The 13,856-nt window shown below is 52.8% G+C and overlaps 1 protein-coding gene across 1 annotated transcript in view; it reads right to left on the bottom strand.

The window, feature by feature from the left end:
* The window catches only part of TRPV4 (transient receptor potential cation channel subfamily V member 4), a 35,456-nt gene that overhangs the window by 9,339 nt on the left and 12,261 nt on the right, over nt 1-13,856 (bottom strand). The window contains exons 2-7 of the mRNA XM_019757531.2: nt 11,773-12,188; nt 8,721-8,893; nt 4,365-4,517; nt 3,440-3,580; nt 2,729-3,027; nt 1,098-1,277 (exon numbers count right to left, since the gene is read on the bottom strand). Of these exons, the coding sequence (XP_019613090.2) occupies nt 1,098-1,277; nt 2,729-3,027; nt 3,440-3,580; nt 4,365-4,517; nt 8,721-8,893; nt 11,773-12,158 (1,332 nt within the window). The 5' untranslated portion in view covers nt 12,159-12,188. The remainder of the gene's footprint in view (nt 1-1,097; nt 1,278-2,728; nt 3,028-3,439; nt 3,581-4,364; nt 4,518-8,720; nt 8,894-11,772; nt 12,189-13,856) is intronic.

A 13,856-nucleotide genomic window follows, 5' to 3' on the forward strand; every position in this document is an offset into this window, starting at 1 on the left:
TCTGGTAGCAAAATCACCTATGTAGCTTGCCAAAAATATAAATCCCTGGGCTTCAATCTCAGAAATTTCGATTCAGGAAGCGGGATTGGGAAATTTAGCCTAAGGGTGATAAGCACTTGACTCACTACAATCTTCCAACTGTGAACCCAGGGCAGACATCAATAATTGAGGCCTGCACAATAGTTCTCTATACAGTTCCCTAGGCAGACACTACCCATCAATCAGAGTTTGCACCAGAGGTGTTACACTTTCAGTCACCCCCAATCTAAATCAAGTCAATCCCTAATTTCAAAGATGAGAGAAGTGAGCTCCAGCAAGGGACAGCATCCGTCCAAAGGAGACAGAGCTGGGGCTGGAAGGGAGACCTTCTGCACCCAGGCCCCAGTACTTTCTGCCCCATTTGTGCTGCATCCTATCCCTCTAATGACTTGTTTCTTTATAACCATGGATCTGAGCCACAATGTAGCCACAAAGATGCTATTGCAGTATTATTCCTAATAGTTAAATGCAGAAACAAACCCAACAGCCAAGAATAGAGGACTCATTCATTAGAATGTGGTACATTTACACACAGCAATGATATTGCAGAAGAATATTTAATGGTGCAGAACGATGTTCGCAAAATACTGCTAAGTGAAAAAAGAGCTTTCAAAACTTCATATAACAACTACTAATGATAATAGCTGACATGTAATGTTTACTCTGTGCCAGGCTGTTCTAAAAATAACTCATTTGGTCCTCCAATGGGATATGCACTATGCTTATCCCGGTGTTACACAACAGGAAGCTGGGACTCAGAGAGGTTGGGTCTTTTGTCCTGAGTCACACAGCATGGAAATTACAGCGCTGTTATCCCGACCCAGTCCAGCCTGACCTTAAAGCCCAGCCCTTACAATCCTCTCATTTCGCTTCTCCCCAGTGTCAGACGCTGTTCTAGGCATTTAGTTGATACTTTTTCTTTGTACTCAGCCCACAAACCCACTGCTTTGGTCTACAGAGGCTGGGCTCCCCCATTTGGCCCCAGGGTGCCTTCCCTGCTCTCAGTCACACCCCTCCTACCCTGGGCCCTGTCCCCTGTCCCATGGCCTGGTGCCCACCTCAATCTTGCTGTTGTACACCAGTATCTCCAGCACGGAAGCCTCTTCTCCACACGTGTCCAGGGAGGAGAGGTCGTAGAGCGAGGAGTACACCGGCCCGTAGGCCCAGTCTTTGAACTTACGGGACAGGTGTCTGGTGTCCTCATCAGTTACCTCCCGTCGGATAATGTGCTGAAAGACCTGCATGAGAAAAGGGAGGGTCAGGGGGCCCAGGGTTCTGACCCCAGGGGGCCCCGTGCAACCCATCAAATGGTGCCTCCCCAGAGAGCAGGACAGAGGGGAGGGAAATATTTACTGAGCATGTGCTGTGTGCCGGGCCCTTTCCTGGTATCATCTTGTTTAATTCTTTCTCTTGCCTTCTTGGTTTACAGATGAGCAAACGGAGGCTCAGAGAAATGGTGTTCCCTGAGGCCACAAAGCAGTCAGCTAAAGCCAGACTGAACCCAGGCCCACCTTAAAAATCTGAATTGTAATGAATATCTTCTTTATGTACTTAAAACAGCAATTAATCAATCTTGTTAATACGTTCATTTTAGTAATAATTGTTCGTATCGTACCAGTTCTTCCTGCCACCACTCCTACTCTTTGGCTTACATACAGGGAAACTGAGGAACAGAGGAGTGGGAGTTGCCTGAGACCATAAAGTTTAGTAGGCCAAAGCCAGAATTTAAACCTAGGCCTTTCCCACGGCCCCAAGGCTCTGGTATAAATTGCAAATGTAGCAATTTTTGCCATATTTTAAATAGATTAATAATGACCCCTACCTTTTATTGAGTACTTATTACCCATCCCAGGCTCTGTACCAAGAGCTTTAAGTGGATTACGTCATCTAGTTGTCAGAACAACACTACACCACAGGGCACTGTTATTATGCCCATTTCACAGATGAGGAAAGTGAGGTGCAGAGAGAAAAGGTGAGATGCCTGAGGTCACATGCTGAAAAATGGCAGAGCCAGGCCCTAGCCCCAGGTGCTCCTGACTCGAGACCACTCAGATTTGGTTCTCAGTCAGGGTGATGGAGTCCCACAGGGGGTCATTTGGCAATGTCTGAAGACATTTTTTGGCTGTCACAGTGGTGGAGTGTACTACTGGCATCTAGTGGGTGGAAGCCAGGGACGCAGCTCAACATCCTAAGATGCACAGCATAGCCCCACAGCCCAGAACCCTCCGGCCCCAAATGTCAGTAGTGCCGAGATTGAGAAATCCTGCTCTAGGCCCCATGCTGTGAGACCCAGAGAGGGGAAGGAACTGGCGCAGGGGCACCCAGCAGGTGAGGGGCTAAGCCAGGACCCTGGCATTAGGGTATAGGGGAGTACTGCCGGGCTGGAGCCCTGGGACTCGGGTTTCTATCAGTGGCTTGGCCTGGCAGGTGGGAGTGGGGCTGTAAGCATCCAGTGGAGTGGAATGACAGAGGCTCTGGGATGAAGCTGAGTAGCTTAGCTGGACAATAGGGAGCCATAGCAGGGAGCCCAACACTGGGTTTGGCATGATGAGAGTAGGTTGTGAGTATTAATAATAATGAATGCCAGCAGTAGCCCCTCGTGTGTGTGTGTGTGTGTGTGTGTGTGTGTGTGTGTGTGTGGAGGAACAAGAGTGGGAGGGCTGGCCTTGCCCCTGGACCCAGCACTCACCCCAATCTTGCCTGTCTTGGCAGCCATCATGAGGGGCGAGAGGCCATCGTTGTTGAGCACGGCCTCCAGGTTGCTGTCGGGGAAGAGGCGGGCACACTTGAGCAGCAGGAGGTCATACATCTTGGTCACGAACTTGGTATTCTCGCGAGTGTTGTCCGCGATGGCCACCAGCGCGTGCAGCACTGTGTTGCCACGGGAGTCCTGCCGCCGCATGTCTGCCTTCTTATGGGGGTTCTCCGTCAGGTAGTTGACGATGTGGGGCTGGTTGGTGCAGGCAGCTAGGGACAGGGGCAGCTCACCTGCGGGCCAGGGTGGATGGGGGTCAGTGAAGGGGCCCAGGGTGGGGCTCTGCCGGCAGATACTTGGGGGACAGACACCGTGACGCTGGACGCAGCACCAACAGTCGGCAGGAACGTGTCCTGTGGTGCCTGCACATTTCTGTGGGTGATGCTGAGGAGATGACGTGTGGCTATTTGGGGGCATGGCCACGCGAGGATGCACATGAAAAGGTGCGGGGTCCTGACACCCCATCATAATCCCCATTGTACAGATGGGGAAACTGAGGCTCAGGGAAGTGAGATGATGCTCTACCCCTCAAAGGCAAGACCTCAATGACCAAGACCAACATACAGCCTGTGTCCTAGGTATGTGGGGAGGGGTCAGGGCCGTGGACACTACCATGGACCCCCCCGCCCCACCGGGCCTCCTCACCGAAGTAGAAGTAACCTCCCTCGTCCTTGGGTTGGAAGAAGCGCCCCCGGGCCTGAGCATGGACGTCGGCTCCCTGGGCCACGAGGAGCTCCACATAATGTTTGCAGCGGCGCTCAATGGCGATGTGGAGGGCAGTCTGACCTGGGGAGGGGGTGGGAGCACAGTTACCCGGGGCTCCCGCAGAGCAGAGACCCAACCCAGCTTGAAGGGAGTGGGGTGCAGTGTGCAAATCAGGGCCGGGGGGGCTGCACACCAGAGCCTTGGCTGGCTCCACCTAAGGACAGCAATGGACCTTCAGACAATCATTTCCAGATGTGGCATCTCTGATGCAGGAAGTCCTAGATATGCAAGCAAAATTTTAGGCTCAAAGGGTGTCCGTCTGACTTGTAGGATCCCAGATGTGCGGACCTTTCAAACTCACAAGAGGCTTTAACCCCGGAGGAAACAATGGCATCATGGTCTCACAGAATTTTGGACTCTGGATATAAAATTCAGATTTTCCTCATATTCAGGAATCCGAAAGGTCCAGTCTGATTCACAGAATCTCAGAATTGAGACCCAGGAGCTGGGACTCATGACACCTTTGCCTCTTAGCCCTGTTGGCTCACAGAACTATTATCATAGAGCCTTAGTGTATCCGGAACCACAGCATCTTAGGCTCAGAATTTCAAGTTCACGGATCACTAGGCTCAGTGCATCTCAGCATCTTGGCACCTTTGCTTTTGAAATGCAGAGTATCAGCAGAGGAAGCGGTAGTTACTGTTCCCTTCATTTGTTTCTTCATTCATTCAACAATCGGTTTCTAGGTACATGTTGGCACTTGGGGCCCAGACCAGAGCTCTGGGAGGTCCGACAAGCGAGTGAGGTGCCCCACCCCCACCCACACCCCCGACATCACTCCCAACCTGCCGGGGCCGGGCCCCACCTCGGTAGTAGATGTCCCGGAAGGGCGAGTTGATGAACTCGCGCATGTTGCCGGTGCGCTCGGCGATGTCCAGGAGCACCGGGATGGTGTCGTTCCGACCGTTGCTCAAGTTCAGCAGCGCCTTGGGCAGGCAGGTCTTCCCTGTGGACGGCTCTGCGGGGGACGGACGGACAGGATGAAGGCTGCTCAGCCTGTAGCCCAGGACAGGGCACTGGGCAGGGAGCCAGAGTTCCGGACTCCGGCAAGCCCTCCTCTCTGAGCCTTACCTGCTCCCTGTGGAGCTGCGCGGGGTGTGGGGGTGGGGGGAGTGGAGGGTGGGGTCAAATAAACTCAAAGGGGCCGAAGTTCTTTAAAATGTCGGAAGCCGCAGCCTATACAGAGATGGGTATTTACCAAAGCAGATTTGGAGGGAATTTTAAAAATCAAATAAGTGTGGGGAATGCTGGGTTAAACAAAGTCAACCATATTTCTTTACTACAGGACTTCTCAGAGCCTTTAATATGCTAATGAGGACTGGGACCCTCTAAGGCTGATACAGCAGGCAGCCTCTGACCACCTATTTGAACACAGGTGCTTTTCCCATGAAGCATTTACACTAGTGCCCCTAGAGGGGAGCAGAGGGGGTGCGGTGTTCCCCAAAGTACGGACTGCTTGCCACTCTGGTCGTGAATTCCCTTTGGAGGGGCGGGAGAGGACTTTGGAGGTTCCACAGATGCAGCAATAATCACACTGAAGTCCCGCCATGAGCAAGGTTTCATCCCATCATCAAATCTCGCTCATAAAGTCAGTCTCTGCTACTAATGGGTCCTTAACACTTGCCACTAATGTTTGTTAATGTCCCTTTGCAATTTTCTTTCCCTTGTATTAATTTTTATGGCTATATGAGTTGATTTATACCTTAAAACAATGAATAATGAAAAAGAAAACCCCTGTGAATCAAGCATGGGGCAAAAATCATGCGGGGGGCCTCGGGAATGGCCCAATGCAGGAATGGGAGCGGAAGCGGAAACTGCAGGTGTGGATTGAGGGGTCCGCTCTGGAGCCAGGCACCTTGGGGTTCAAATCTGGCTTTGCTCCCAATTTCTGTGCAGGCTTTTCTGTGCATCAGTGTCCTTTCTAGCTAAATTGAGGCCACAAACGCGCTAACAGATGTTTGTTGATGAGCCCAGTGCAGGCAGATAGGAGTCGTCAATAAATACTACTGCTGCTGCTACTATTCCACAGGAGATGCTTCAGGAACCCCGCCCGAGATGCTGGGAATCAGTGGGGAGAGCCCAAAAGACCCGTGGACACCTGACTTCCAGTCCCAGCGCCCCAGGAATGTGGGCACTTGGACAAGCCTCATTCTTGGCTGTTTCCTGCTGCACCCATGGTGCCCAGCCAGCGCCAACACCAGGCAACTATTTCTTGAATGAATAACAGATTCCAGTTCCCCACCTATGTAGGTGGGAGAGGAGCTGCCCCAATGCTGGCCAAAGCCCTGGGGATTTTGTCCAGACACACCCACACTCAGCTCGAACCTCAAAGTGGCCTCAGTCTGTTTTCTACTTATTTTCTAATTGTCAGGCAACTCGCAACTCTTCATGCTGACATCATCATTCCCTCCCAAAACCCACTCCCAGCCTGCTTATGTCCCCTCCTCCGAGGATGGTGTCCCCAGCCAGTCAAAAACCTTTGCATCACTCTTCTCCCCCATATCCCTTGTCCACCCTTCTCCCCCATATCCACTCCACCCCCAGCGTGTCCTATTGATTTTACCTCCTATGTCTCCAATCCCTCCTCCACTCTCCTTTTCCACTGACACCATCATGGCCCAGCCACTGGTTCTCCCGCGTGCCCAAGGCATCTGCCTGGTTTCCCCCCATCTCTCTAGTCTTCCTTCAGTCTGCATTGCAGCTGGAGTGGTCACCACAAGTACAACTCTGATCACAGTGAGCCACAGGGCCTTTGCATATGCTGCTTCTTCACCCTCTGCCTGGTTCTTCTTCCTCTTTTCACCTGGTTAACTGCAACTCATTCAGACTCAAGTGTCACCTCCTCTAGGAAGTTCTCCCAGATTTTTCTGGCTAGGTCAAATTGACCAATAAAACCTCTTGTTGATACACATTACAGTTTGCAACTGTGCATTTCTTTCAATGTCAGTCTCACCCAGGAGACTGTGAGCAACTTAAAGACAGGGTCATGTCTACTTCACTCACCCCATGGCCTGCACGCAGCACCTGACACATAGTAGGTGCCCAATAACCATTTGTTGAGTTAATAACATTCAATGAAGGAGTAAGTTGGGTACCACAGGAATTTCTAAACCACAGGTAACCCAAAGTGGTTTATGTGGGCATGGAACTAGACCTTGGATTTGGGATTCCACAACCCCAGACCCAGGCTATAGCGGGGTGGGAGGCTGCCAGCCTAGGTCCTGGGATGAGATGCCAAAAACAGCATCTTCCCAAAAATGGGGACATGCAGTTGCATGATTCAACCACCAGGTGGCAAAGTGTCTCTGCCCACAGGAGAGGGCGGGGCGGCTGAAGTAGGGGCGTGGTCAAACTTTAGTAGGGGGTGAGCGAGTGTCACAGATGAGCTCTTGGGCCTCTGGCTAGAAATCCAGGCTAGATCTAGGTTTTGTGGGGCCTGAGGCTTACACAATGTGGGGGTCTTGTTTATGAAAACAAACACAATTATTAATTCAAAAATAGGTCCAGGGCGTTAGAAGCCAGAGAACGAAAGTGAGGGGCCCTGAAACTTCCTTAACAGGCCTCATGGTAAATCCCCCTCTACACATTCTCTACAACTTCAAGGACACCCCCAAACCTACTTAGAGTCTCCCGCCCACACTCATGCACAGACACACACTTGCCTGGGGGTTCCCAGCCTAGGCTAAGGGTCCCCCACTCCGTCCGGAACTCAGAAGCCAGGAGCCTTGGCAAGCCCTACATGGTGCTCCTTTGTCCACTGAAGGCACAGGCTGCACGGTCCATTTCACAGGGGTTCGCTCTGCCCCAAGGCTCCCCACTTTTGCCTAACGAACTTGGGAAGCGAGGAGGGGCCGTTTGGCCAGGGGTTACATACAAGGAGATTATTCACACTGACTCTGAGACCCTCTGAGGGCAGGTAGGAGCCCCATCCTCCCACAATGCTAAGTGTGTGCCCCAAACGAGGTGACGTCCTCTGGCGGGGCACCACGAATGATTGTTTTTTTATAAATACGGTCATTTACAAATTAAAATTTTTTAAAATTTTCTGACGGCATTGATGATACTGCATTGTATTGTTTTGGTGCTCAGAGAATCGGGTTGATAAAGGTATATGTGCAAAACATACCACAGATTCGGTCACAGATTTTGGCACTTAATTTATTTCAAGTACCTTGAGCCTCGAAAAACGGCCCCTCCTGACCTCCTCGAAGCTTCGACAGCCCTGAGAGAGCCGCGAAGGTAGACCACAGCCGGGCTTCCAGAGATACACCCTCCTTTGGAGCAGGGGACACAATTCTTGACATTTTATATTGATCTGTGGTGTCGTTTGGCCAGTTAGTTATGGCTCACCTGGTACCTGGCACATAGTAGGTGGCTGGCTTGGGCTGAGGGGCTCACAGGCCAACTTCCTGGATTTACAGGGAAGGCCTGGGGCAGTGGAGGGAGCTCGTGCCTTGAGGTGGGTGTCTGGAGCCTGGACAAGGCTGGAGGCCGAGCTCTCCAAGTTGGGGGAGTCCCAGGGCTGTGGTGACTGGGGATTCAGCCTAAGGGAGGGGAGCCCAAAAGCTGGGCAGGATGGGGCAGAGCCTAGATGCAGAAGCAGGAACCCTGGCCCCAATGCCTGCATCCCCCCCCCCCAGCTCCCCCCAGAGTATGGCTCCTGGGACTCTAGCTACTTTGTGCTCAGCACTGTGGAATTCTCTCTTCTCAGAGGCCAGTACATGCTATTATTAGTCCCCAGTTTACAGATGAGGAAACAGACTCAGAAAGGCCACACATCCCTTAAGGGGTGGAATTTAAACTGAGGTGGGTAAAATCTGCTTACCTACCATGTTTCCCCCCAAATAAGACCTAACTGGAAAATAAGCCCTAGCATGATTTTTCAGGATGACATCCCCTGAACATAAGCCCTAATGTGTCTTTTGGAGCAAAAACTTCATATAAGACCCGTTCTTATTTTCAGGGAAACGTGGTACTACACTGACCTTTTCATAAATAAAGGCTGAATAAATGAATGAATAAAGGTAACAAAGGCCCAGAGAAGTTAAGTAATATAGTAATGGACACACAGGACCAGACTCCCTAGCATTGGGGTCCCCAATGCTAGGCCGCTCCCCCCTCCCCGGCTGGTCTACCCACTATCCCTGCCTGGGTGGCTCACCCCGGAACTCCTCGTCAGTCAGGCGCTTCTTGTGGGTCAGCAAGAAGGGGAGCAGCCCCTCCAGGTCAGCGGTGGAGCCCCTGGACACGATGTCAAAGAGGATGGGCCGGTTGAAGACTTTGAGGACGGGGGGCGGCTGGGGTGCGGGAGCTTTAGGGCTCTGTGGCTGCTTCCTGGAGGGGGAAGGCAGGGTGTTGGGAGGGCTCATCCCCTGCCCACCCCACCATCCCTGAGACCCTTAGCAATGGAGGAGGGGCAGCCGGAGCTCTAGGGCGGGGCCAGACTGAGAGGGAGAGACAGCTGGAGACACAAAGGAACGTTTTCTCCATCACACTCTACCTAATACCTACTCGGTGCTAGGTAGACACAGACAGAAACACACAAGCCTATCTATCCATCCATCCATCCTTCCATCCATCCATCCATCCTTCCATCCATCCATTCACCCTTCCCTTTGTGATTTATTGAATACTTACTAAGCCAGACAGACTGAAGGAGACAAAGACAGTGAGAAAATAAAGGAGGAACACCAGACTCGAAGTCAAAGCAACTCACTCATTTATTCAACCATTCACTCATTAACTTATTCCTTCAAAAAACATTTGAGACAAAAGGAGCCATGCACAGAGGTGCCTACGCCAAGGCCCACCACACAGGCAGCACTCAATAAATGTCAGCTGGTATTACTGTTATTATTTAGCGCCTACTGTGTGCCTGGCACATACAGAGCTGCAGTAAGAAAGACAGGCAGAGACTGGGAGACAAGGCGAGGACAGGAGCAGAGAGTGTGCCGTGACAGAGAGGAGGCAGACCGGAGGGGAAGGGGAGACCGAGGCCAGGGCAGGCTGTGGGGGAATGGGCAGGGGCCACAGGGGCCGAGAGAGCCCTCCGGTGGTGCGCAGGGAAGGGGAAAGAAGTGCTCTCTTGCTGATGGGGGCACAACGACTGATACAACCCCTAATGAGGGCACCTGTGGAGCCTACATTTAAATGACCTGCTCCTGAAATTTGATCTTTGCGCCAGAAAAAATGAAATGAAAAGAACACCATTGCCTCAGACCTCACTAAGGTGGCCTTTGGGGTTTCTGAGGACCTCAGCTGCTCACCCACACCTCAGTTCCTCCACCACCCTTCCAAAGCCCTTAGCCCTGACTGTCTGGGGCCTTGAAGGAGGGGTCTGAGGGAAGGGAAGGGGAGACATGGAGCCCACCAACTTCCAACAGGACCTTGGAGGGATGGGGACACTGGAGCATTTTGCTGCCTTGGGCTTGTTGCCACCTGGAGCAGAGGTCGTGCAGATCATTTAGTACCGTGTGGGTGAGTATGAGGCCCTGTTCCTTTCCTCCACCTAGAACACTTTGCTCCTCTGTGTGGCTGCCCCTTCACATCCCTCGGCTTTGGATTTAAATGTTAGCTCCTCCAAGAAGCCCTCCTGGACTACCTTTCCTGAATCAGCTCCCCTCTCCCATCTCAGCACCTCCTCCAACTTGAACTGTATAGTCACATGTTTACTTCCTTGCTTATTGCCTGTCTCACCCTCCAAATGGAAGGTGCCACCTGAGTAGGGCCATATCTGGTCTGGCTCACCCCTGGAGCCCCAGGGCCAACCAACCCCACTGCCTGGCACATGGTGGGTGCTGGAAAAATATTCACTGAGTCAGTGACTCAGTGAATAAATAAAGGGGACAACTGTTGAGCAAGCAAGGGCTGAGAAGGTGAATGGGCTTCATCCAAGGGCATAGAGGAGTCTGGGACCAGCAAGGAGGACAAAGGAGGACCAGGTAACAACAGGACATCTCTAGACTTCAAGACAATCCTCCAGATACACACAGAGGCCTGATGGGGGTGTTTAGGGGTTCCCGTGGGTGAAAGGCTGGATAGATGACAGACGGATAGATGGGTAAATATTTGAATAATGATGGATGGATGGATGGACGGACAGACGGACGGATGGATGGATGGATTGGACAAATAAATGGATGGACAGGTGGAAAGATGAGTCGCTGGATGAATAGATGAGCAGCTGATGAAGGCAAGAGTTGAGGAAAGGGGCTGGTTTCTAAGTCTGGGTCAATTCAGAGTACATTAGCGACAGCAGTGTCCGGACCTAGAAAGGATCACAAACTGAACTAGTTCAGCAGGAGCAGAGGCTGGGAGCAGAGGTGACGATCAGACTGTAAGCCCCACTCCCTCCCCTAAATTGCCAAAAGCTTGGGGAAGTCCCTGGACCCCCTACAGGATCAGGAAGGAGGGCTCAGTCTCATAAAGCAGGGGGTGTGCAGGTGGCAAACACCAGGGTCATGCTGGAAACAGAACCCTAGGAGCCTGTGTTTGCAGAGTGCCACACAAACCACAGGAAGATGCTGGGGAAATGTCTTTGAGTCTGGAGTCCAGGCTGCAGGAGTCAGCTCAGCAGAACCCACTTGCGGGAGGATGGGGTCCACACAAGGTGATCTAGGGGATTGGAAGCTCCCTGTCTAACGCATCCTTGAGATGGCCATGTGCTGTTACTACACCCAGGGACTGATCTCCACTCTCCTTCTCTTCTTTCAGCCGGGTCTCCATAGGAGAGAAAGCGTGAATGCTTTGGAGCTTTGAACTCTCCCCAAGCCCCAGGAGAGCCACGAGATGCCCAGGAATGAAGGTGATACTTGCAGAAGACCCAGGAGGGGCAGCTGGGAAGTGTGCCAGCAGGAGAAGGTAGGTGGGTGGATGGATGGATGGATGGGTGGATGGGTGGGTGGATGGGTGGATGGGTGGGTGGGTGGATGAGTGCATGGGTGGGTGGATGGGTGGATGGGTGGGTGGGTGGGTGGGTGGGTGGATGGGTGGATGGGTGGGTGGGTGGGTGGATGGGTGGGTGGGTGGGAGGGTGGATGGGTAGATGGGTGGGTGGGTGGGTGGGTGGATGGGTGGATGGGTGGATGGGTGGGTGGATGGGTGGATGGGTGGGTGGATGGGTGGATGGATGGATGAATGGGTGGATGGATGGATGGGTAGACAAATTCAATACAGAGGGGGAGACCATTGGCCAGACAGCCAGGAATACTCACTCCATGACCTTCTTCCTCCACCGCTTGTTGTCACTAGGGTGGTGACGATAGGTGCCATAGTCAAAGAGTGAGTCCATGGGTGCCTTCTTGGGCCCAGGCACCACCGATGACTCGTACAGGGTGGACTCCAGCAGGTCAATGGGGTTGGGTACCCCCTTGCGGAAGGCACCCTGGAACTTCATGCGCAGATTTGGTCGCCCATCGCCTGGGCCAGAGGGGCGACCAGCATCGGCTGGTGAGGGTGAGGGGGTGCCATCCTCCCCCTCAAACAAGTTGGCCAACGAAGAGAGGGGGAAGGCCTCCCCACCAGGTGTGCCATTCTCATCCCCGGGGGGCTCGGCCACCTCCCCAGGTCCAGTGTGGGGGCCTTCGCTGGGATCCGCCATGCTGACCCCGATTTGTCTGCACTGCTTGGCCTGCAACGGAACAGCAGGAGAGTCAGGCAGAGCCCGGCCAGTGGTGGGGGCTCCAGGAAGCCCCCTCCCACGTGGGCAAACAGCACTGCAGCCAGCTGCTTCAAAGCCACCGTTGTAATGACAGGGGTGTGGGGTAGCCACTCCCAGATGTGGTTGGCCGCCAGCCCCAGGCAGGAGCTGCAACAGGAGCCTCTTTCAGGGCCCTGGAAACGTGAGTCAGTCGCGGGTCCAGCTACCCTGGGCATTTGCTGGAGGAGGAAGGGCCTCCGAATCACACTGGGACCCCAAACCTGGAGCCTGAAGCTGACTCCTGACCAACCTAACCAGCTTCGGAGCTCCACAAAGCAGGGTTCAAAGCCAGGCTCCACACTGAGCAACCGTGTGATTGATGGGCAAGTCAACATTCCACAGCCTCGGTTTTCTCACCTGTAAAGTGGGGCCGTCAAAGCACAGGGCCTGACAGTCAGCACCTACTATCATAAAATATAACCATTAACTGCATGCCTCAGGCACAGTAGGTGCTACAAAAATCCTGTGAATCCTGTGTCCCTCAGTAGTGAACCCAGAAGTCCTCAATTTCCTCACCTAGCACCATTCCTATGACCCCCATTTTCCAGACTAGGGAAGCAATGCTCCAAGACTGTAGTTGACTTCCCCCAGCCACGAACTCTGCTTCCAGTGCCAAGTGCCAATCCCTCCCTTTGCCTGGTTAACTCCTACCCTCCTGGGTTCCCAACTCAACTGTCCCTTCCTCTGGGAAGCCCTCCCTGACCACTTGTTCACAGGATTAGTTAATTTCTTAGGCTGCTTTTGTCTTGTTCACTCCTGCATACCCAATACCTACAAGGGTGCTACAAGACAAACGACCTTACGACTAAGGTACTATTTGTTTCCATGTCTCAGATGAGGAAACGGGAGCTTCAGGAAAGACAGTCACGGTTTAGAGGGAGAAGAGCTGGACTTGAACACAGGTCTCTCTGGTTCCAGTCCCAACGTTCAGCCCGGAACAAGGGCAGGGAGGGGCAAGACCCGGCTGGCTGGCTGGTAGCCCCCTGCCCTCTGCAGCAGGCTGCTGGGCAGGTGGGGCTGGGCACCGAGGGCGAGTTGCCTGGAACTCCCCATGCCACCCGGGCTGTAGGCAGATGTCTGAGAAGCACTCTTTTCTATGTCTGCCTCCTGCCCGACACATTAGCAGAGGAACAAATAAAGACAGGTTCCCACTTTGTTTGTTCTGTGGCTGCCAGGAGGGAACGCTTGGGCCAGAGGGGATGGGGGCACTGCCAGAGGCCTCTCTTGGTGGGCTCAGCAGGGCACACACATTTCATTGCTCTGTCCAGGAACTAGTCCTACTTGGCACCAGTGTGGAAGGGGAGCCTGGATTTTACAGTCATTCCGGCCTGGGTTCTAACCCCAGCTCTGCCATTTACCTATTATTTAGCTACCTGAGCCTCAGTTTCCTCATCTGTGAAGTGGGTACAATTGTAGTAGCTTTTTCATAGGTTTGCGGGAAGAATTAAATGAGATCAGGCACGTCCATTGCTGACCTTGGGATTAAATTGTGAGCTGTCAGTGATTCTAATCAAAGGAAGAAGGAAAGGTTAGGAGCACAGGTTCTGAAATCAGATATACATGGTTCTTTCCTGGCCATGGTAACTAGCAGCTGTGTGA

The sequence above is a fragment of the Rhinolophus sinicus genome, linkage group LG16, assembly GCF_036562045.2.
Source record: "Rhinolophus sinicus isolate RSC01 linkage group LG16, ASM3656204v1, whole genome shotgun sequence".
Lineage (NCBI taxonomy): Eukaryota > Metazoa > Chordata > Mammalia > Chiroptera > Rhinolophidae > Rhinolophus > Rhinolophus sinicus.